The 24,302-nt window shown below is 39.9% G+C and overlaps 2 protein-coding genes across 6 annotated transcripts in view; one reads left to right on the top strand and one right to left on the bottom strand.

Annotated features, from left to right (window-relative positions):
• Nucleotides 1-4,008, top strand: part of LOC124224645 (pyrokinin-1 receptor-like) — a 35,011-nt gene extending 31,003 nt beyond the window's left edge. For all 4 annotated transcript variants that reach the window (XM_069138059.1, XM_069138060.1, XM_046636664.2 and 1 more), the window contains one exon: nt 48-4,008. In XM_069138059.1, the coding sequence (XP_068994160.1) occupies nt 48-938 (891 nt within the window). In that variant the 3' untranslated portion in view covers nt 939-4,008. The remainder of the gene's footprint in view (nt 1-47) is intronic.
• Nucleotides 1,729-23,975, bottom strand: LOC124224646 (pyrokinin-1 receptor). 2 transcript variants are annotated; one of them, XM_046636667.2, is made up of 4 exons: nt 23,770-23,975; nt 22,909-23,706; nt 8,882-9,108; nt 1,729-5,164 (listed from the first exon to the last, which is right to left on the bottom strand). In XM_046636667.2, the coding sequence occupies exons 2-4, from the start codon at nt 23,657-23,659 to the stop codon at nt 4,403-4,405; spliced, it is 1,740 nt and encodes a 579-aa protein (XP_046492623.1). In that variant the 5' UTR covers nt 23,660-23,706; nt 23,770-23,975; the 3' UTR covers nt 1,729-4,402. The 2 variants fall into 2 exon arrangements, with proteins under 2 accessions (XP_046492623.1, XP_046492622.1); XM_046636666.2 differs by having other exon boundaries at nt 22,909-23,975.
• Between the last annotated feature and the right edge of the window lie 327 nt (nt 23,976-24,302).

Here is a 24,302-nt window from a genome sequence, read left to right as displayed (position 1 = left end):
AAGGTGGATGAAGTAAAACTCCCTCCTTCTCATTTATGTTGGGACAGGACACGCTCGCCCGATGCTGCGGCCGAGGTCGACTTGCGCGGCGGAGAACGGGGGGCGGCGTCGGGGGCGCCACGGGAGGCGTAGGTAGGTGCTACTCAATCCTGTCGGGGCGATTCTCACAGAACAACAGCACGAGCAACGGAAGTGGGAACGGGGGTGGCTGCTGCGTCCTGGAGGACGACGGAGGCCTGAATGGTCCCCGGTTCCCGCAGGACTGCACGGAGGTGACGAGCTTGCGAGAGTTTCGCCGACCCTTGGTGGTGTCCTTCCGTCGGCGTCACGCCGCGTCCGCGGCGAAACCGGAAGCTCCGAAACTGGAGAACGAGCTGCGGGAAGCGTTGGCCGACCTGGCCGATGACGCGGGAAAAAGCGCCCGGTCGCGGAGGTCTCACCTCGAAACTACGACGCGGATTTCCACCGCCTCATCCTCGGCAATCGGGAATAACGGTATGCATTTACGTCTGATTTCCAGAGGGTCGACTGCCGTAGAAAAAGACGACCAGGTCCTCGAGGCCTGCAGGAAGACGGTTGTTCTCTTGGAATCGTACCGGACGCCCGAGGAAACTGGCAACAACGAGGGTGACGACGACGAGGACGACGTCGATGCTGACGGAAAGGTCTCCGCTTGTGATCGAGACGAGGAGCGATGTCCGACGACGATAACTTCCGGAACTTTGGTCGGTCGGGGGGTCGGTTGTCCGGATAACTTTGCCAAGGTTGAGGACATAGAGATATTCCACGAGCACAGATTCGTCATGCGGGATCTCAAGAGGAATAATTCGGCCAGAGTATCTGATCCCTCAGGTTTTTCCCACGGTCAAACCGTCTGTCAGACGAGCTTTGGTTCAGAACGCTTTTTAGGACTCTCTACCGCAGGCCTCGAGGGCTGATTGTTAATAGGTGTAATACCGAGGGTCGCTGTCTGCTTGGAATTATTATTACGGTAGGTCTTCCGCTTGTTTTTTTGTGACATTCGTGTTGGTGGGTACAATTTTCGAAAGCGAAGGAGCGATCGGTTTAACGGATTGATCGACGGAGGACGAGGACCTTTTTGGAGATTGAAAAAGTTTTTCGAGGTATGAACACGATCCGTTACCTGAAAATCTGCCACTCATGTGTAGATACATAAGAAGATACATGTAAAAATCGCACTGGAGAGAAAAAAATCTCGACTTTTAGATCTTGAGGATTGTGCATTCCGAATGTAATCGCATTCGTATTTCGAAAATTAAGAAAACCATCGTTAAGCCAAGCAAATAGTTTAATGATCCTTGGATTATGTAGAAAGTAAATTTCTGACCGTGTAGGTACAAAACCAGAGTTGCTAGAATGGCGAGATTTAATTACGTAATAGGCATAAAATGAAGATGAAATAAATAAATAGACAGATATAAATATATATATAACATAAACAGGTATATAAAGGCAAGCTCGAGGAATAATAAATGGTGCGTACCTACGTATGCAGATATGCTTGGCACGCACAATTTACCTTTGAGAAAAGGCTCTCTTCCTGTTCTCTGACTTACATTTATATACCTGCGTACAAATAACGTTGCGTCGTAGATATAAAATTCCCATGTGATTTAAGACTTCTCGTCTTTGGTCGGAACCCGCAAGAGCTTGTTTCATTTTTTATTTATTTTTTTTTTTTTTCGTTTCGACTTTTTCTAAAGCATATACGTACGAAGCATTCGTCAGCAGCGTAGGTTGAATTTTTTTCGCTACTGTTGTTGTACTTGAGGTGAGATCCGGTAGCCGCGTGTTTTACGATTATTGCTGGAAGTTGGAGGTGTACAAAAGACAAAAAGCTGCTTCAACCCTACATCGCCAATTTTACTTGGCATGTTATACCTATGCATGTGTTTTTTAATCAGCTTTACATCGACGTGTGTAATTCGAGGAACGCTGCGAGTTTATCTCGATAGAATTTACTTTAGAGGGAAAACCCTCTTACCTGAGTGAAACCTCTAATTCTGAGAATACGCGAACAAGGGGATTACTTAAGATATAAACAAATTTATATACATATTATATGTAATAACGTTACGTTCACAATATTATAATAACGTGTTTTTGTAAATGCAAATATATATAGTACATATATGTATATACATATCTGTGTACTATATTATATTTTTGTCGCTTATGAATAAAATTTATGCATACTCAAATTAAGCAATGTACGCGGGCATATTTGAGGTAGGCATGTTAATTATTAATCTGAACAGTCCTTAGTACGGATCATAAGAAATGATGAGAAAACGAAACTGTACTCATTAACCCGCCGTAAGGGCAGGTAAAATTTGCGATTCAATTTCTAGCATCGAGATTAGGTTCGTCGTGGATGGTAAAACAGGTAATGAAAGAACAGTCTTGCAGATTTATTCAGACAGTATATATCTGATATATTAAACTCGTTAAATTTTGGTCGCTTCTCAAATGGGAAACTGTCAGAATTACCAAAATTCAAAAAGTTACTGTAATACATACATACGCTTTACATTTAACACATGACTGTCACAAATCCGTTATACATATAGGATATAGTAAAATTCATGGAACACATAAAATTAAACATACAGGAAGAGCGAAAAACTTATAACAACATCCCCCGTTAAAAATTGACGCATAAACACATAATTATAGTAACATAATATCACAGAATTTCTCAATCATTTTATACCTGCATGTAAGAATTGAATTGGTTTTTTATTTTTCCATATTTGCAAATTGTCTTTTCGTCATACATATTCATGCAATAGCTATCCGTTGATTATTTATCACTTCGGTAATTCTACTTATGCGCTCATTACTCTCACCCTTACACAAACATAAATTTTTGCAATTTCACAACACAGTAATTGCGTCTATTCCTAATTTTATATCTCAAATCGTTGTCCGTCTGATTGACTTCGTTTTTTTTAAATATTCGTATACTTCAATTCGATTCTTTTCACTTAAGGAATATTTGAATTTATTATAATTTTTTTTTCTACCTTGCTTTTTCACAGAAGATTTCCAACAAATTAACATCACAATAAAGCCATTCAACTGCCGATTACTTTCAACAATAAACATTAAACGTACAATGATCGATCGATTCTCCAACACATCGTATATAATTGGTCAATTTTTTTTCCCCCACGGTATAATTACAACTCTAACTAACAATCGCGCATACCGCGATCGATCACACGAGTCGTTGATGAGTAGATTAAATTTATTTACATTAGCGTCATAAAGTGTCATTGCGTATATACATGTAAAAATTTCCCCTATAATACTACGTTCATAATTCGTTTTGTCAGTTTGAGCTTGAACGTTATTTTAATCGTCCTATACGCGAGACATTGGAAATTGGAATTAAAAAAATAATTTGCGTGAATAATTATTGACGTGATAAGTGTCGACTTTTTTATTTCTTTAATTGTTTTTTTCTTTTTCTCTTTCATTTCCTTCGGAAATTTTAAACACACGCACGCGCATTATACTTATAACATAGATAGTTCATTAATGCGTAAATCGTGAATTTTTTCTCACTCTTTAAAATAATTATGATTATATTATAGAGTAACGAAAAATACGTCACGTTAACGCGAACCGTATCTGCCACTAATTGTAGTATAACGTCTTTGATACAGGATACAATCATATACAAACAGTCGATGCGAAAATATATTACATATTATATTAATAATCAGTTATGTTTATACAATTTACACTATTCTTGCCAGCTTACGAACGCTACAGCAATCTCAAATGACGCGTGAAAACAATACTGATGAAGAAAGAAGAAGAATGAAAGAAAAAATGTCAAAGAAAAAAGAAACACAAAAATTACCAATAATGAAATATACTCAGCGAAAATATTCTTGTCATCTCTTCCACGCGAACTCGACGCTAATCCATCATCGATAATAATCTCATTATCTGGATGACCGGTTTGATGTGAATTAATCACCGCAAAAATCGAGTCTGTTATACGTCGTTCCTCAAAACAGCAGCTATACATATAATATAATATAATATAATATAACATAATATAATCCGTCCAATCAGGAAACGACATGATGAATTTTCTTTACATTAACACACCGCATTATTATAACAAGGAATTTTAAGCACCCGCACTCTAATTAATAATCATTTTCCGCACGCACGAATCTTGTCTCCGGAGTGTAAGTAAAAAACTGACGGGACGGAAATTACGCGTCCTCATCTCGCAGCCTGCGCACCAATTAAACCAGACGATCTTCTCCAAGGGCAATTTGTTAAACCCACTACCACAGTTTAACCAGACGAAACAGCTGACTGGCCGCGATTTCGACAAAAAGACGAAAGAGTCCCTAGCCTAGCCGTTCCCCGAGGCCCTAATCTCGCCCTGAAGCTCCCTCCTCCTGATCTCCTCCATGTACGCGGAAAGCTCCTCGTCCATCGCCCTGTGATCGACGTCCCTGAGGCTGGTGTTGCTGATGTTGCACGGGGTCATCGAGTACTCCTCGGGGTTTATCTGCACGTCGACGATGACGTTCTCGAGGGGCCCCGGAGGCGAGTATGATGCCCCGCGTCCCGCGACGGGCTTGCGGCCCGAAAGCCACTTGAAGATGTCCCACCACCGTCGGTTCCGCGGCCTGCCGCTCCTCCTGTAGTAGACGATCGCCGTTCCCCGAACCTTCGCAGCTCCCTCGGGACTATGCGGACTCCCCTCCCTTCGCGGCGAGCTTTTACGAGCTCGCGACCAACGCCCGCGCTGACTTTGACCGCTGAGCTTAACGCCGCTGGGATTCGCCTCGCTGCTCCCGATTTCCGTGCTCAGCGTACGACGAGACGAGGAACGCTTTCCCGACATTGGTAGCCGCGAATCGCACGAGGGGTTCTTCGAAACCGCGTTGCAACCACCGCCCCCCGACACGCTCTGCTGCAAGCTGTCGTCTCTTATTGACTGGGAGTTACCCGAACAGTCCGTGCTTTCTTGGGCCCCGTGTGGGCCCCCGTTTCGACAGCCGAAAACGCCGTTTGCTCGCTGCTGGGACCGCGACAGGGTCGAATAGGAACGACGCTGGCTTCGCCTGCCCTTGTAGCCACCGATTCTACAGCAGCGTGAGAGGGTTTCCTGGAACACATGGATACGCTGATTATACCGAAACACGTGCCGAACAATGAGAACGAAACGAGAGGAAATTATACGGATCTGCTTGCGAGGTTCGGGGCGAAAAGTTTGTACAATGTGGAATTTTTAAATATGCAATAATTTATCTTACATAGAATTTGAAAATGTGGAAAGGTCAGTGTATGGAAAATAAAAATATAGAATCGTCACAGTGATTAGGAATATAAGGATAGTCAAAATTTTTTTATGGAATTATCAGAATTATAACGATCTTATCGAATATTTTAGTCTTCTGTACTTTATCTTCATACATTTTGAATCTTTGAAAATCCGATGTTATGAACCTTCTATTTTCTCAATCTTTCGACATTTTTACCCTTGTCCCCTTACGACAAACAGAAATAATAAATAACTATATATATACATATGTATACAAGTAGGATCAAATGAAAAAGAAATAAACGGGTAGAAGGCGAGCTGAACCCTCGCGATAAAAGGCCAATACAGCTGGATTTATAACTCTATTTGCTGAATTTACACGTGGGTGAGATATAACGATTATACTCTGAACTGGCTCTCTGGTAGTTTAATATATAAACCCGATTATTTCCGAACAGTTTAATAGCTACGTATAATATTTTTGGAGTAAAATTTACAGCTGTTTTAATATTTGAAAGAGTAGAAGAAAAATTGAAAGAACATTCTCGAATGTAACTTCAATATAATAGTGATAGGTATGTAATTTTGAGTATAATTATCTCTGTAATTTTGACTCCAAACAAAAGAATGTGTGTTATACATACCGGGCATTCCACGTCAACTCGACTAATGATTTTCCCTCACCATTTTCGATTCTTCCTACAACCGTTAATTTTTTACGATTATTCGTACCTGTCTATAATTGGCATTTATTAAAAATCCCAAATAATTCTCAACAATCACAAATCCCATCCCGATCATTCTGATACCGGCCCGTGATGGGACGATTTGTTTCGATTTTTTCTAGCACTTGAAACGTTTTGACGAAATAAGAAGTCATGTTCCAACGTTCTGAAAATCCTCAAAAAATGACCAAAAATTGTGTATTCAACGCTGAATCTTTCGACGCAAGAGTGCAGAATTTTTATAATTTTTTTTTTTTTTTTTGTGTGCGTTTTCGGAACGTTGAAACATGGCGTTTTGTTTATTCAAGATGTGTATATAGTGATAGAAAAAATCGAAATAAGTCGTCCCATCGTGGACCGATATCAAAATGATCGGGATGACAAACAAGATTTTTGAGATTTTTAAGAATGATAATTTTAGATAGATTTGAATAATCATAAAAAATCAACTATTTTGAGGAATTACCTATATCGTGATCCACGAGAGTGGGGGAATCAACCGAACTTGATTTGACAGCGCGATCACGGAACGAGGGCAGTTGGAATTTTGACGAGCTCCGAGTCGGTCGTGATAGCGGAAATTTATCACTGAACACATTGCTTTCCTTCGTCGACAACTATTGCTGCTACAGCTGTTTCAGCTGTAAGGCCAAAAGACATGTTTTTTTTTCGTTGTAAATGCGTTTCGATTTGGATTCTGCTGTCTCTGACCTCCGACATATTCGATCCCGCATATCCTTGTCTGTTTTGCCTTAACGGTATTGAATGAGCGAAACATTAACGATTGTGAGAAAAAGTTTGAAAAAATTCAGCAGCGCTTCTCTGCGATTGGAAAATCGTATGTAAAATCCTCAAGCAAGTTAAAAATGGTGAGGGACAATCATTGGTCGAGCTTACACGGAATGCCCCATATGCTATTACCGTCTCGCATTCTTTTTCCTATCCCTTACTCGATTCTCCAGTACGTATAATCCCTAATGATGAAATGATTTCAGGGACTGCAACTAGGAACTTAATTTTGGTAATAAATTGATTAAAGAATCATTTATGACTGTAACGCGATATTATAGAATCGAAATCAGACGTTTAGGATTAGTACAACCCATTTTTATGTACTCACCTTCGGCAGTTGTATATTTGATAGACGTTATTCCGAATGAATGAATTATCATTTTTTCCCGACTAAATCCACATTTTTCCGACTCCTTTTCATTTGCAAAAACATTTTTACTCGCATTATCGTAACGTTCTTCTTTAAATAAGCGTGTTATTTAACGCGTCTAAATCGTTATTCACAGCGTTTACAGCTGTAAAATTCTACCCCCACGTTAAGCTTGATCGTCAACAATCGATAACATGGCACGGTAACACGCCTCGACGTTGTTTTCCACAAGATATTTATTATTTTATTAGGCTCAGCATTCGTTCGAATACGTATATTATATTTAATATTGGGATAAAAAATTCAAGTCCGAAACGGCGATCGAAGACCAGAGTATGAATTTGGAATTTTATCGTGTTAACGCTGAAAATCGCGAAACGAGGCAATGAAAAAGTTTCGTACCTTAGATGTAGCGCTTGATGATCGACTGTTTGCGTTATGGGATATTCTAACTACAGCTATTTATGGTCGGTATAACCAATAGTCGTTAAAGATGAACGACTTGATTTCGCACCGGTTTGTTTGCTTTAAATTCGCTTCGAGTAAACAGAATCGTTGCATAAGCTTCGAGCAGAACTTAATTCACTTGGAAAAGTTTTTACCAAGATTTTTCAAAGCAACGGCAAAAGCTCTGTGGCTTTCTGTAATTATCTGAAATTATTCGGGCATTATCCTTTGCGACGTTCCCTCGTTCAGGATACTGAGAAATATTATCCCGACAATTTTATAACTAAGGAGGGTGTGAAGTGTCAAGTTATTACACGTCGTATTCCTCCAGGCGGTTGATGTTACCGTAGCTCAGAGCTAGTTATCGCTTCGCGAGTCAAATTCAGGCACCGCGATTCAACCGGTCGGAAATAAATAACAAGAGAAAAGTGAACCAAAGCTGGTGGCTGGCCAGACGCTGTCGATAGTATTTACCGGCCGATTTATGAGGAAAAACACTGTAACAATCCATCAACGAATTACGAAAAATCGAGCACGCGATCGTTATTATAAAATTTCCTCACATTACGGCACTTTTTGAAACTGACTTGTTTTTTCTTGTTATCGAAGAATGGAATTAAACGGAAAAAGGCCTAACCTGTTCCACGTTCAATAACTGGTTTTTACCCCCAATTAAAAGTCAACGTATCGTATTCAAGTATTCACGGTTCTTGAAATACTCACAAATTCTGCATTTATAAAACTCTGAAAGGATAACGGGATCTTACAGTTGCAGATAACGGTCACACTTTTCTTGTTCTTTTTCTGCCTCATTTACTCCGTTTCTTGGTCGTATTTTTTTTTTTTTTCAACCTCCTTCATTTTCTTCAATGAAGTGAATCGAAAACGAAAGTGAGGCTGAATCTCAGCACTGTTCTTTGATTTTCACGCTTTCGTCTCGTTTTTTAGTTCGCGGTAGACTTCGAGTGTACAACGGCTGAACCACTCTCAGTGATTGATTTTCCCTGAGCGTTATTACACCTGGTGTTGGTCAAAAGTTCGGAGCTTACGATCAGAAGAAAACTTTGGTTTTGTTTGAGACTCGAACGATATTTCACGAGCCTTATCAAGTGTCACGCCCATCAGGAAAACCCAGAGCCTAACTGGCAAGTTTTATTTTTTTCGACTCTTCGCCAATGCCGAAAGACTTATTCTTTGACGCAGAAGGATTTCGACGTCGGGACTCACCATGAAAGCCTCGCGGAACTTGTTGGACATTATGTTGTAGAGGATGGGGTTGACGGTTGTCGAGAAGTAGTAAAGAACCCCGGATATGTAGGTGAACAGCAGGTACAGAAAGGCCATCCAAGGGCTGTTGGAGCTTATGTGGTCCACCGTGTTAGTCCCATAGATCGCGATCAGCCTCTGGACGTGAAACGGTGCCCAGCAGATGAAAAACGCCACCACAACAGCCACTGGAATGAGAGAAATCATAATTCGCGCATCATTGTATCAACGAACATCGATGTATACCGACTGCTTACACAGGTTTCCCATTACGAAAACCATCACGAAAGACAGCGGTGCAAAGTACGTTCAACTTTATGCGAACCATGTGCGATTGCATTTAGTACCAGCGATGCATTCAAGTTCCACGTGTGCCACGCGCAAGCTCGTAACTAATTGAAGACATCAGGTTTACAGATGCTCGATTCAACGATCAGTCAATAAAACGATGGAACGATGCTACGTTGCAAGTGTAGCCCGTTTTAATGCGATGTGATCAGAGCATCCGCCCCCGGCATTTTGTATGATCAGTGAAATGGGAAGACCGAGGAAAGGAAAGCGCGTAGAGGACGAACGGAGTCGCTTAATTAATTCTCTTGACGTGAAAGAGAGGTAGACTTGGTGTTAATTATGCAGGTTAGTCGAGCAGCACTTTGATTATAATTGACCACTATGCTGGCTTCGGATCAGAGACTGTAAATAGGCTTTATTACGCGTTGAATCGTAATGACTAGGCACAACCCGGGTTCGTGAAAGGTGATTGAGGCGGTGATGTTACACGTGGTTTATGCGTGGAAAACTTGGGCAAGTCATCTTGCCAGTTGACAGCCGCCGCTCAGCGTTCCCGCTGTATGAGAGACCGATAGCTCGATATTCCTTCGCAACTATGCTATTGATTTGCCAGTCAAAGAACACATTATGTGCCACAAGAGTATAATTAAAAATGCTAATTCGTAACCGTCTCGCGTCCGTACCATGTCACGAATTTATCGCCCTTGCGAGGTTTGCGCGAATCGGATCTCGTCGTCTGTGCAGGACAGTGTGATGTTATGGTATTACGAGTGCGGAAAATCACTGCCCACATATTCAACATCGTACAAAAGAGGCGTAACGAGCCACGTGAGTCGTAACGACCACCTGATCATGGCTAATGGATCCGTAATTGAACAGGGTCCTTAACACCAAACGAACCGGCACTTCAGATATCCGATGATGATATTCTTACCATGTAACGAAACCAACATTCGACCGGACATGTCTTCATTTTTCTTTTCTTGTCGAGTCTGTATTTTTTTCGACTGTCTCCATCATCCATGTTCGATCGTGTCTTTATCTTGGCTAATATTTCGCATCGGTAATTTGAGCTAATATTTGAGCCAATTTTTACGCTCGAAGATCGCTTCAATTTATGCTCCACGCATTTTCACGACGTCTTACATCGATCGGTTCTTCATCCGAAATTATAACTCGTACGCATATGTGATTATTCCTGGATATCGATGAGGCATAAATTATCAAGGGTCAAATCGCGTTCAATTTAGCCGAAAGTATTGTGTACCTGGTATATTCATCCCCGAAAAAAAAAATACCCTTCGTCAATGTTTTGGGAACTAACAGTATTGCGGAAACGAGGCGCAAAGATTGGAACAAAAGTTATCAAGGGGGTTGGTTTACCCCATTCAAACTTCACCTCCTGATGCGTTATGTATGTCTTCATGGTGCCTGGTGCCTTCGGGATTTTGACACGGAGTTACCTCGACGTGGCGACACGATTTTGTAACGAGAACTCTGAACATTTCGTCTCCTGTGGTCTCATGGGTTACCAACTAAATCAGTCAACTTTCGAACTGAGGAAAGTTTGATGGGTGGGCGACGCCGAGCAATTTGGGTCCGTGGCATAGTCATTAATTGGAGACAAGAGAGACGGAGAGATGAGTATAATATTGACAGTGCCGAACAATTAGCCCACATCTCGGCGATAAAGGTGGTCGTTAGTTACGCATTCATCGAAACCATTATTTTACTGTTTGGTCTGTAAGGCATTTACGTTTCAACGCGTTTTCCGAAATTTTCCCCTGATCACATTGAGCTCGTCGCCGATTCCGAGCTTTCGGAGGAAAATTGTTGTTTGTCGTATCTGCGGAACAGAACGTGCGGGGGCTTTTTAATTTGCTTTCAAGCGTCTCAACTTGGCCGATGACAATGTTGCGCGTGACGATTACGTTGATTGTGTGATTCGCACTAGAATATTCAAAGTGGACGAATAGAAGCAAATTAATTGCCGAAAATTGCCGATCGGAGAAGCTGTGTAATGTTTATTAACGTGCATAAATTAAATTTGTGCGCATAATTATCACGCCACATCCTGAATCATTATTAAAAATCAAACAACTAATTGGTATGCGTATTATAGGTATGTGATTTTGACGATTTGACAATGATTTGCCTCGAATATCATACGTTGCAGGTACGATGCGGTGCCGAATTTTTAGCGTGTATCGAATTCGAACCATCGCTCGTTCAGACTTGCAAATTCCGCGGAAAAATGTTATTCTATACATATATTACACACTCGAATTTATTTACTTGCGAGCTGGTGCAGACCCGTATAATCCTCTATCTTTCCTTGAGCTGAATTTTCATTACGCGAACCATTAGCAAGTGTACGTTGCAAAACAAAGACGTGCCTCGGATAATTAACGAAAATTTCGAACTCAAAGGCAGGCTGTAAACCGTGCAGCAGCTGTTGAGCACATCCAAATATGCAAGGGACGTCATATTTTATATTCTCTGTTCCTTCGGCACTTTAATTTTTTAAAATTATCATCATCGTTATTATTTTGTTCGCTCAAAACGTTGTTCACTCTGCTCAGTTGAGTGCGCATCGTTATAACGCCGAAAGTTTGTCGCGTGTTTGTAATTTTATTCATAAACGACAAACTCACTGGCAACGTTGTTAATGAGGAGGAGTCACGACCCTTTTGATCTTCCTGGATAAAAAGTAAGAAAAAAAATTACTTGCACGCTTTGACGGTGATTTTTAAGATATACGCGTCCGTTCAAGGAAGTTACTGTAGGCAATATACGGAACAAGCTTGACAAACGAGCAATTACAATTCAATTTACATGATTTATTTCAATATCTAAACATATGTGTGTATGTATATATGTATATCTCACCCACGGCTTCGCGTCGCCGTATTATGTATACATAGGTATGATGTACGCAGTGCTTATAGTACCTGATGTCAAAAAAAGATATGTTGAAAATTTTTTGTACCCTGGTATTAAATTTTCAGCTTGCAGATGAGCTGGCTTCTTTCAATTTTTCAGTAATACGCAGCACGCGTACCGACATATTTGTATAAATTTTGTGAACACGCGCGAGATTCGTGTGGTTAATGGCGCATGAGCAGCCATGTAATTAAAGCGATCATATCGGGTGATTTTATATATGTTCAGCTGTACAATAAACTGCAGGCGCGACACGTCGAGGCTTTGATCTTGTATCTCCCTTTTTCTTTTTCGAATCGATCAGCACGCTGAGAACGAGTTATCTTATCCTTTCGCTAAATCGAACTATTACGCGTATACAAGCGATTCGAACGAGTGTGAAAAGAATGAAAATAAAAATACAACCGAAGTAAATAAATAACAGATCATCGGGTGTCTGCTCGTAGATAACGTAAACAAATTCCAACCATCTCATACGGCCGGTTTATAATGGCTTCGCACTATACAATTATAATAGCTTTTGACCTCATGTTCGTCGATATATAATGAAAAACAAATTTATTTACGACGATTGTTTTACTCAGCCTGCAACTCTGTGCAAAAACTGGTCACGCTTGCGTCGGCGTTAAAAAAAAAAAAAAGAAAAAAAAACCGATTAACGCCTGCATCGTTATACTCATTTTGCAATCGTAATTGTACGATATATTCGACGCTTCATGTTATGTTCACTTGCTCGTGTATCATCGAAAATCGTTTCGTGATACGCAAGTGTTTCCGTGAAAGAATAATTCATTATTTTGTCCTTTTCCTTTTCTACTATTTTTATTATTCATCCTTTCTGCTAATTATGATTGTAAACAGAACAAATCGAACATACTTACTAAAGAATAATACCAAGATGAATATTCGTAATGACAATTTTTCCGAATGCTAATTTGTTTACTTCGTTTTTTTTAAATATCCTGCTCTCCATTACCAGTCCTGTGTCTAGACCCATGTTTCGCCTGGCCGACATTATCTACCACATATGCTAGTCATACATATCATTAAAACTTTAGCCGCAGGCATTTTTCAAGCGCATGAGCGTTGTTTATTATAACCACTGCGGTATAAATCCGCGGGTTTATGAATCAACGTCGATTTTATTTTTTTTTTTTGTTTCTTGAAAATAAAAATTAGCAGACAATTAACTGCGATTCAAGTAAATCGGGAATCCCCTTGAGGTTTGTTTATGACTTATAATGTACTCAATTTCGTTATAACGATGCATCTGGATGGCCTTCGCATCGATAAAATGTCGATAAGGCAGCAAATACCAAATCGTTAAATTTGCAAAAATTTGTAGCTTTAAAAAACGAATGATTCCGAATTTCCGCTCACCTCCAGAGCTACGAACAAGAATTTAATCGCATAATGGAAGGAAAAAAACTGCAGCACGTGTGTAAAAACTGCTGCACGGGTAAAATACATGCAGGGATTATTCAGCTCCAGGTAATGTTCGGACCTCACGCAACGCACGCGATTAGAGGTGTTGACCTTGATACACATTCAAGGGAAAAGCCGACTTGTATCGCGGGCTTTTCCCAGTCACGATTGTGCCGCAAATTTTTATACCTCATTAAATGTTGAATGAAAAACTCTCGGAAGAATGAAATATCGAGAAGATTAGTCGAATGACGAAAAAATCGTCAAGCTAAAAATATAACAATCGAATAATTAAACTGCATATTTCAGTTTAATCCCCCATTTCCCACGATAATTAGCATTTCCTGATTGTTTGAAAAATTTGTTTCGACTAATTTACTCATGTAATCAAAATCCGCGGCCGCGACTGAAAATCTACCTCACTTGAAAAATGATAACGATTAACAATCGGAATTTTATATTCCGGTTCAGTTTACGATTTCCAACGATAAGTAGGTGTTAAAATTGGAGAATATTCGGCTGGAAACGGAAAGTGAAAATAATCAACGTCGCATTTATCGACCTCAAAAAGCTGCAATTGGATGTACTTGCGGGTAAAGTCAAATCGACAGATATACGTTGAAGGTAGGAAAGAAGTGTAATAAAAAGCGAAAGCTGAGCCAGCTGCCGAAATATGTTTCGTTTGAACTTGTTGAATGGTAGCAAGAAAGCTGAGAGCAAGAGATGTACGAGTTTGCTGAAAGCTTGTAAAGCCTAAATCTACTTGAAACGTCGCAGTCGGGGCAATACACGCAACGACGTTTCGACGAAGCAACGTGTAAGAGCTTTTTAAAGAGTCTCAAAGAGTGTTACAAGTTGCGAAATAAGACTCGACGCTTATTCCGATACAGCGTTTTTTTTTCCATTGGCAAAAAAAGCAACTATTACATAGTGGTTCAAAGACAAGTTTCCCTCGCTTTGTGATAAATCTGTATAATAAATAATCCATGACGAAGAATTACAGAGATTCATTCACTCGCAAAAATTGGATGCCATCGCCACGTAATTTCACATCTAATTTCCGGTTTAATCCCCTGTCAAAGTTTACAATCTACAATTTTGGCTAAAACTTTGATTACTCGTCACATTCGAAGCGTTAGAACAATAATTTGCAAAACCGCAAACTAATTTCGAGCGCTGAAATGGACATGTGCAAAAACAAAAAAAAAAACAAAAGTAGCGCTTCAATGAGGAGGGGAAAAATTGGAGAAAAAAAAAGAAAACAACGCGGCTGTCTGTTGCGGTTGATTATGAAAGAGGTTTTTTTCTCGGCAGACCTTATTATACGATAATTCAATTTGCTACGTAAGTACGTCTCTATAAATGAAAGATATCACCACTCCGCGCCTCTTTCGTTTTACTGTAAAACCACTCCCCCAGGTAATAATATTCTCTCTCGTCCCGCGTGGGTTTAATTTTGATTACATGCGTGCGCATATTATATAATACTTATTTTTTCGAGGCAGGTTTTCCGTCAGATTTTCACGATACTTTTATCATGCAGGGAACGGGGTGAAGATTAAATAAAAAGAGGATAAAATTTTCAATCATCTTGACGTACGAGTATGACATGTTCCTGCTGTAGCAATTTTGATACATTGGTGGAAACGATTGTATTTTCACCGCATCACGTTTATCTAGGTTAATCATAAAATAATGTTGAATAATTTGACAATAATCTTTCCAGAAATCTGACGAAGGTTTTCGAAATCAAATATTCCTCGGAAACTTTACTTACTTGTATGAAAAAATTCGAATACTAAATCTTCGAGAACAACCATGTATAATTGTCGATAAATTTGGACTCGAAAAAGTGTCTGTAATTCGAAGAGAAGCAAATGTTGCACGAGGTAAAAAGAATGATAAAAGAAAATCCTCTGCGACCATTATACGAAAAAGGCATCACGCTGATGTGTTTTTTTTTTCTTTCCTTGTCGCCACTGCGGACGAAGAACATCAAAGCGAGAAATAACTATACCGATTAGATTTCAGTACATTTGTATAATACGTTATACGTTATAATATAAATAGCTAGTAGGTTATTCGGAGAAAAAAATTGAACAAATCTGGAAATGAATGTTGATTCAGAATACGAAAAGAAATGACGGTAATTGGATGAAAATGTATGTCGTTGAACGGATTAAAATGCTCTTTGAAGAATGATCCATACGTGGAACGAAAATTGGTTGTGGGCCAATCTGGTCGTTATCTACGCGTAATGTACCTTTAAGCTCTGCTTATTGTTAGTAATTACCCGAAATGACAAGCCTGTGAAGCTGCACGTGCTCAGGGCGTCCAACTAAGTACTCATCCGTGTTTTCGGATAGCCCGCTTCCTGGCAACGTACTTGAGCTTTATAAAGTTCACCGAGTCTCTCGTTGTGTGGATAAATAATTCAACCGAAGCACCTGGAGGGTTTTCAGGTATAATGTAACAAAATCCGTAATTGGCTGACGTTTGACTTTTCATATATTGACGTTTCTCGGAAGTGATTAAGGATAGTTGATTCGCTCCGTTGGCGGTATCCAATTTCGCTTCACCTGCGCATATTGGCGATCAAGAGAAACCAGGATACTCGGAAATCTCGAAGCGACGTTTCAACTTTAGACAAAACAAGGATTTGGGCTTGAGGGCTTTCGCGGAAGTTGTAGCCGGGAGCGCAATGATGGAAGGTATCGCTAATTCACTGAAATAGACCGTGACAGATGTACCCAGGGCTCGATTGCCGGAGGCACGGAATACTAAAGCCTCTCGGATCCCGTTTACTCTCGACGCGAACAAGAAGGACGCGTCAAGATTCGATCGGGCGGATAGTAGTTTATCCCCAGGTTCTCGGGATTTCAAATTTAAAAAGTTCCGCAAGCGCTAAGCTCAAATTTTTTGCTGGTGAAACTTAAAAGTGAACAAATCGCAACTTTGACGAAACATCAACGTAGCGTGTGTTTCGAAACACGACGCTCAAAGTTTCGAAAGGGCGAAATCCCGAAAGTACAAAATGCTGAAAGGGCGTAACTCCGACGAGTCAAAGTTTCGAAAATTCGAAAATGAGGAAATTTACAAAATCTGAAACACTGAAATTCCGAATGATCGAAAATTTTCATTTCTGTGAATTTCTAGCTTGATGAAATTTCACCACTTTGATCTTTCTTTGTTTCAGATCTGCGATATTTTTACGTTCGGAATCCTGGTCATTTTGATTTTTGGGTTTTCTGATTTTTTACACCCACTCGTTGAGTAAGCCACGTGGTGCGAGTGTATTTTAATTTTCGGGATTTTACTCTGCCGATACTTTATCTTTTGGAATTTTTCTTTATCGGAACCCTGTGTTTCAGATCTTGACCCGTCGGTTTTCCGACCATTCGAAACTTTGTTGTTTCGTAAAAGTTTGAATTTTTCACTTCAAGTTTCGTCACCAAATAATTAGGAATTTGGGACTTTTGAAACTTTTCAAATTCGGAACTTCAACCCCACCCCGACTGTCGGGACAAGTGCAAAGTTCGTGTGTTTGACAAATGGACCGTGAGTTTGCGAATTAGGCACAATTTTTTTCAACTTTACATTCGTAATGCTTTGTCTTTGCGCCTTTTCGTTACTTCATTTGCCTCTCACGGAACTTGGCAAATTTAGAATATTATCTTTCAACGAAAATTTTCGGCTACAATTATCATTGAGAAAAAAAAAAACAAACTTTTCTACGAAAGCAGAGCTGATCTATTCTCGGAGTTAGTGAAACAACAAATTTTCTATAATTACAAAAGCATCAGAGATGCGGAATTGATGATATTCTGCAAAAAAAAATCGCACATCGAAAAAACGAGATTTCATTTTGGGTGCCTGAAAAGTTAAGCAAAATTTGAAAACTCCGTTTCCGGATAAGACTTCCTGAAAACTCTGAGCGGGAATAATTAACTTCGACTGAAGAGCACAACGAGGTTCCAAAATTGTCCCTAATGCTATTTGGTACGGAGATACAGACGTCATGCCGTCGTCGTAAGCGGGCAAAATTGGCTCACCGTAAACTTCGAGTTGAAAAGTACAGCGCAATGTACATTAACGGGTGTAATTTGGCCGATTTCGAGAGCTGCCAACTTGGCGAAGAATCTTCTCCCGGGTATTACATTATGCTTTGGCAAATTCCGCGAGGATCTGAAATTGCGACAATATTTATCGCCGTGTCGACACTCCAGAGATACAATATTCCAATGGACGCGTAATTCTCCAATTTACGATTGAATAGAAGAAACGTGTCGATTATTAACAACCGACGTGATAAAGTTTGGCAAAACATTATCGACTCGATACAATAACGAGGGTCAAATATTATCGTCATTGTGTAACGAGCCTTGAGCCGTTTTACACCCATGAGAATTACCCTCATAACACGAATAAGTAACTAACGATTAACGGTACTAATCTCAACGACAAGTCTGCGCAAAAATTGCCACCTCTTACGGCATGGATTGCAAAATAGTGCATTTTTACAAGCTATCTTGACCCGAGACAACAAAGATTCCTCGGATAAACGCCTTTCTGGCGTCTTTAGCCGTTTTTTCGGCCCGTTTGTAAGTTTTTTTTTTTTTTATTATTATTTTCGACTCTTATTCCTTTTCGCGAATATTTAAATACAGCCCAATCCGGTCTAAGTCTTAAATCAGCAAGCGTCAGAATTATTATTATAATTATTACCATCGACTCTTTTTCCACGTATGATAGATTCTCCAAAATATCTGAATCACCGTCTATAATTGTGTCGATACAGAATTGTTCGTAAAATAATGAAACAGTAAATTTTCCTCAACAAATATTTGCATCGTACGGAAAAGATTAGATGTGTCTTATGTTCGCTTACATGATTGAAACGATTTTTACAACTGACAATAAGAATGAAGATTTTTCTAAATAATCTAATGTAAACCAATGTAACACGTGTTTAATTTTTGACGTACATACAAACTCACCAGAAGAGGTTTTCGGAAAACGATTTTTTCAACGTATATATTTAAAACCAATCGTTCAAGCATAACGGATATGTTCGAATTAAGGCGAATAAAAGATAAAAAGAAGAAAATAAAGAAAAAGAAAATTTTCACGGTCAAAGTTTTTGTCTCTTCTCTTTGTAAAACGATATTTCAAGTATATATTTCATATTCTCGACAGATCCTATATTACTTATTATGTACGTATGTATCAAATTTATCTGTCATCCTTAAATTAATGGAATTTAATACATAAGTCGAAAAACTCGTTTAAGAAAACCTCTTCTGGCGATAAAATTGAAGAACGAAGGATACCCAATCAATATACAATTTATCGTTTCGGCCATGATGAAATCACGATGATCGACAAGTCTTTTTTCTGCTTCTCTTTTTTGCTCGCATAACAACGCCGTTATTTTCACCTGATCGCGTTCGTTACTCAACGGACGGAATAGATACGCAGAGATAAAAGTCGCTAGATATCGTTATACGTGAAACGACCAGATGCAGGTTGAACCTAATAAATGTAGATAAAATATACATTATTCGCACGCACGCGAGTGTGCAACGTCTGTCTGCGTGAATTGATTGCGCCACCTATATCGCTGTAATCTCTCATTTACAACGCACGTTTCCCGTACATCCAACCTTACTGAGAAACGAAGGCACAAACCGGTCGCCGATGGAAGTCGGCAACGCCAAGCAGACTGAGAGCCTCGCGTTGCAGGGAGAAAAAAAGAAAAAAGTATTAAAAATAAATTAATCGAGTAAAAAGACGTCGAATAATAATGGAAATCCCGTACCGTAAAAAATTACGGAGAGAAACGACTGAAAATCTGTACGAGTTCTGCTAAAGAATCGAGACGTCGATGTATGTCGGATATTATACTTTGTTACACTAAAATTTATAAAATTTGTTCAATAACCGTTCAGCGATTATTTAATTTTGGAACCGAGTATTTAAAAAATTTTTTAATAACCAGCTGCGAATATGGAATTCAATTTTTGTCCCCTTTTTATTCATGTTTCACACGTTCATGTACATCAATTTTATCTGCCGATGATCCGCGTCACCGCGTAGTTGAGATTTGCATCATCGATTTTTTCCTTTTATTTTTTTTCTCTCCACTTTTTCATTTCCATCAGCACGTAATATTGCATTATCACTACTCGCTGTCACGATAAGCAGTTAAAACTTGAAGGATTATACATCCTTGTGACGTAATTCGATGATTATCACTTCAGTTCTCGTTCTTTTCTTTTCGAAATTTACTTCGTTGATTACCGACTTGTTGAAGGCGAAGTTTGAAATGCATTTATTATTGATCGTTTTAGCTTCTATACACTCGGGAAGTTGATTCGCTCGAGCCTAGCTGCGATATTATACAGCTGTGAAATAATACAGCGAGGCTAATGACACCTTCTTCCTGTACATACCTGTATGTATACGAACTTGTAATTACAGGATGAAAGATACACCGAGGGACGAATCTAATTCTCAATGGGAATTCTCTTTACATTTCAGTCTCTAATTCATTCCATCTTGTCGTGTCTTTTTCCAAAATCGATTATATCGCGATCGATAATGTCCAGACTTTTGCAGGGATTATTGAAAATAAATTTAAAAAACAAGCATATGTCAGATACAAAAAACCCGCAACCTTGTCTCGACTAATTATTTGGTAAAGAAGAAAGAAAAAAAACCATCTATTGGAAAAATATTTCATCAGACGCTGTGCCAATGATAAAAAAAAATTTGCAAAATAACAGATTATTCGTGCTCTTCGAAAAAAGTAGTAATAGAGTGAATTATCACGATTGAAGAAAGAAAACGGAAAAGAATTTGCATAGAGAAGTAATTGATCAAGTCAACTCTGACGGAAACGAAGACGAGAAGTATTTTGTAATAATTCTTGCCAGTACGAGTGTTTCTTGTTTTTTTGTTTTTTCCTTCTTAAAAATCATACCCTGTGTTACACGGGTGGACGATCAAGCAACTGTCCAAGATTAATGCGCGGATATAATAAGACGGTGGGCAAACACAGCTGAGCATTCATTTTGAAACGATACATCATCGTTTCGTGATCTAAATAAATTACCCGCGAGTATTAGCATAGACCGAAAAACACCTTTGGAGTCTAGTGGCTTCCAGGTATACATATACACATATACATACATATATATGTATGTGTAATGTACGTTCAATATGCGAGAGCCGCTTGAAAATTCGACTTGCAAATGTATGTACGAGCATCACCGAGCTTTACGCCGCGAGGGAAAACAAACTTTGCATTACATTTCGCTACATGCTTACATACAGCGAGAAAATTAATGCCAAATTAATCGACGCTCTAAGGATGATTGATAAATCTAAACCCAAAGCTAAAATTAATGAAATAAAAAGAAAAATGATTCAACCTAGTATTTGAATCTCTTCTCACTTCACTACCTTCTTTTTTCCATTACATTTAACTTCTCGTTAATTGCTCATTCAGAGATTACGTCTCGTTATTTTTTTTTCCATAATTTTCTCGATTCGGGGAAATATTATACTAAAAACCTTTCTAATTGCAAGCGTTTCTACCAGCTGCGGATTTCAAGCGCATCGATTCGGTTTGTCTGAGTATCGTTAACGGGTTGTATATTAATATTCCTGACTATTCTTCGTACGTTATTCTCTGGATTATCCCGCCATCTGTTCGTAGTTTCATGATATATTACGTCGCGAGCTTTCATGAATTTTACGTAAGATAATATAAGAAGCCAAGATTTGTATTTTCTTTCTTTGTTCCTGACACATCGGCTACATTTACGAAGCTTTTCGAATTGCCGGAGGAAATTTCATCAACGTTACATAGGCTCTGGAGGGAAATATTTTCCAATAATATTAACGATGATTTGATAAAAATGAATATTGGAATACCTGGCTTCAAAATTACGGATTTTTAGTACGATACTCAGGCTGCACAAGCATTATTAACATAAATATACTTCCGAACGTTATACGATATCCCACGGAAAAAGGGGAAAATTGTGAGCCAGCAAGGTGGAAGAAACGAGTCCAAATATTAAAATTAGTGTGATTTAACGTGGCGTAATTTCGCATCGGAGTTCGTCTGACTCGAACCAAGCGAGAAAAAATTATTCCGGCTTCTCTTCCTAAAAGTATAAAATAAATCAGAGAGTGAAGTCTAACTCTGTGAGAAGAACTCGTCAAGGGTATCGGCAAGAGGTATGCGCCTAATAGAAAAATGCAGACTCGCATAGAAGCCACGAGAAGAGAATTACCGAATACTTGTCCCCCAAGTCTGCGAAAATTCCACCCTTGTTACGAACGGCACGAAACGTGGTGTTACGTCGATGGTATGAAGTCCGGGCGATTTTGACTACAGAAAAATTGATCGGATCACGGTTCGTACAGTGATCCCCAATAATCGTAATACAACAGGCATTTTTGCGAGACAGAAAATTCGAGAGACGTAAAGTTTGTTTTATATTTTACAGTGAAGCCTTGTTCGTACCCTTCGCCTTTTTAAACTAGTAAGTTTTTCTCTTTTTACGAACGTTAAATTCCGGTGGTTCCATCAGGTTCTCCTTACAAATCACGCTAAAATGTTGCACTTGTAGGTTATTCGTTTGCATACATTTTTCGCACTTGTAAGTTATTCACAATGCATTGCGTGGCTATTATTTGATCTTACAATCAATATAAATACGTGGATTTAAATTCATCGTTGAAGCTACGGTCGAAATGTAAGTGCGAAAGAATGACGAAATTTACCACATTCGTGTTAGTGAGTTTATTAATATTTCTAATTGAACCATAATTCCTGGTGAATCAGTTGTAATTTTTGATTATGACTCTGAAAGAACTTGTAATTAAATCTAACAGTGAGATATGCTAACATCAACCAAAATACCATATTTTAACTGTAAGTTCTGCATCTAATTTCGCTTCGTTCCTTATTACAAGCGTTGAGCATGATTGTATTAAGTATCATGTACGAACCGATTTGCAATTAATGAAGAATCAATAACGACTTGAAATCGTAAATTGAGAATAAATTATGAATGAAAAATATGTTTACTTTATAACGTTATTCTCAGTTATTGTGCGCGACAATTGCCATAGTTTGAAACAAAAAAAAAAAAGAGGTAAAACAAGAAACAAAAAAAGAAAAAGTCGAACGGATACCGAACCGCGGTATCGAAAATGACGCAGCACGAAAAAAGTTCCCTGCTCCTTGACATCTCGCAAAATGTCAAAGACGTTTACAAACAATCGGCGAATCGAGATTCAGGCCGAACCCTCACCGAGCATTTTCAGAACACGATGAGACGACCTTCCGGTGCTGTGTCGACAGTTCCTGCTGTCCTTCCTCAGTGTTACGACGGCGCCCTTCCGGCCATTAGGACCGCTGCCCGAAACTCTCTTCATCATGTTCGACTTCCTGAGCTTTAGTCCGATCAGAGCATAGAGAACGGTGATGAGGGTCATGGGAACGAGGAAGAAGAGGAAGGTCGAAAGCTCGAAGGAGTGCTCGAGGATCACCGTCTTGTACGTGCACATAACGATGTCCGATGCTTTGTCGGGGTGGACGACGATGCCGAACTGGAGGGCCTGCGGGACGGCGAAGCAAAGGGCGACCAACCAGATAACCAGGATCAACCTTATCGCACGGGAGAGTTTCGACATGGTGTGGGAGAGGAAGGGGTGGCAGATCGCCACGTAACGTTCGACGGTGAAGGCCGTTATCGTGAGCACGGTAGCGTTCGTCGACGTCTCGGCTGCGAGTCCTCTCAGGACGCAGAAACCCTCGCCGAATACGTAGGGGTACTTGGACCAGACGAGGTAGATTTCCGGCGGAAGTCCGGAGACCAGGAGAAGCAAGTCGGAGACCGCCAAGCTGAAGAGGTAGTAGTTGGTGGCCGTGTGCATGGACTTGTTACGCGCGATCACGATGCACGTGCTCACGTTCCCGATTATACCCGTGAGGAATATCGACGCGTACATCACCGTTATCGGTACCACAACGTAGAGCGCGTCTCGACGCGGACCCAGCATCTGGTAAGCCGCGTCCCCTCCGTCTTTCGACCACGCGGAATGGTTATCTAGGGGCGAAAAAAGCCCCGTTAAATTAGCCCCGGAGTTGTTCCAGGCCATCTTTAACTCACTGATAATCGCCACTTTTCACCATGGTTTGTGTTTGTTTATGGGTATTGTTGACGATTCTTTGAATTCACTGGGATATTATCACCGCTCGGTAAAATTTTATTCCTTTGCTTTATTTGTCATTCGCGATTCAAACCGGCCACCGAGTTGCCGCCGGTTCTCTGTATTTCGCTCCGCGAGTCACCGCTTCAATGGGACAACTGCGACGGCGGGAAAAGCGTCGCGGCGGAGGCGTCGAAGTTCGCGTAGTGGGAAGGGAATCGTCGGTTGTGCGCGGTCACGCGAATCACCAACAGCGACGCAGGTTTCGCACGCTGATCTCGAGTCGATGCGGAATTCTATTGTTATTGCCCGATTCGCGATAACTCTGATTTGCATCCCCTTTGGAACTTCATCTCTCCTGCCATGCCGGTCTCTTTTCTCTTATGATCGTCGGCTTCGTAATTGTCGCGCAAAAAAAATTAAGGAAAACGATTTTATACGTGCAAGTGAGATATTTTTGTAGACAACATTCGGAGATCGACGGAAGGAGAAA

This window comes from Neodiprion pinetum, chromosome 1 (genome assembly GCF_021155775.2).
Source record: "Neodiprion pinetum isolate iyNeoPine1 chromosome 1, iyNeoPine1.2, whole genome shotgun sequence".
Taxonomy (NCBI): domain Eukaryota; kingdom Metazoa; phylum Arthropoda; class Insecta; order Hymenoptera; family Diprionidae; genus Neodiprion; species Neodiprion pinetum.
The sequence above is the reverse complement of the archived record's forward strand: the minus strand, read 5'-3'. Positions and strand labels throughout refer to the sequence as shown.

Coding starts and splice junctions, on each gene's coding strand:
- LOC124224646 (XM_046636666.2), bottom strand. CDS start 23,758: ATGGCCTGGAACAACTCCGGGGCTAATTTAACGGGGCTTTTTTCGCCC. Junction 9,109..22,908: donor TCGTGTTCTGAAAATGCTCG/GTGAGGGTTCGG, acceptor CTCTCATTCCAG/TGGCTGTTGTGGTGGCGTTT. Junction 5,165..8,881: donor AGTTCCGCGAGGCTTTCATG/GTGAGTCCCGAC, acceptor CATGTGTTCCAG/GAAACCCTCTCACGCTGCTG.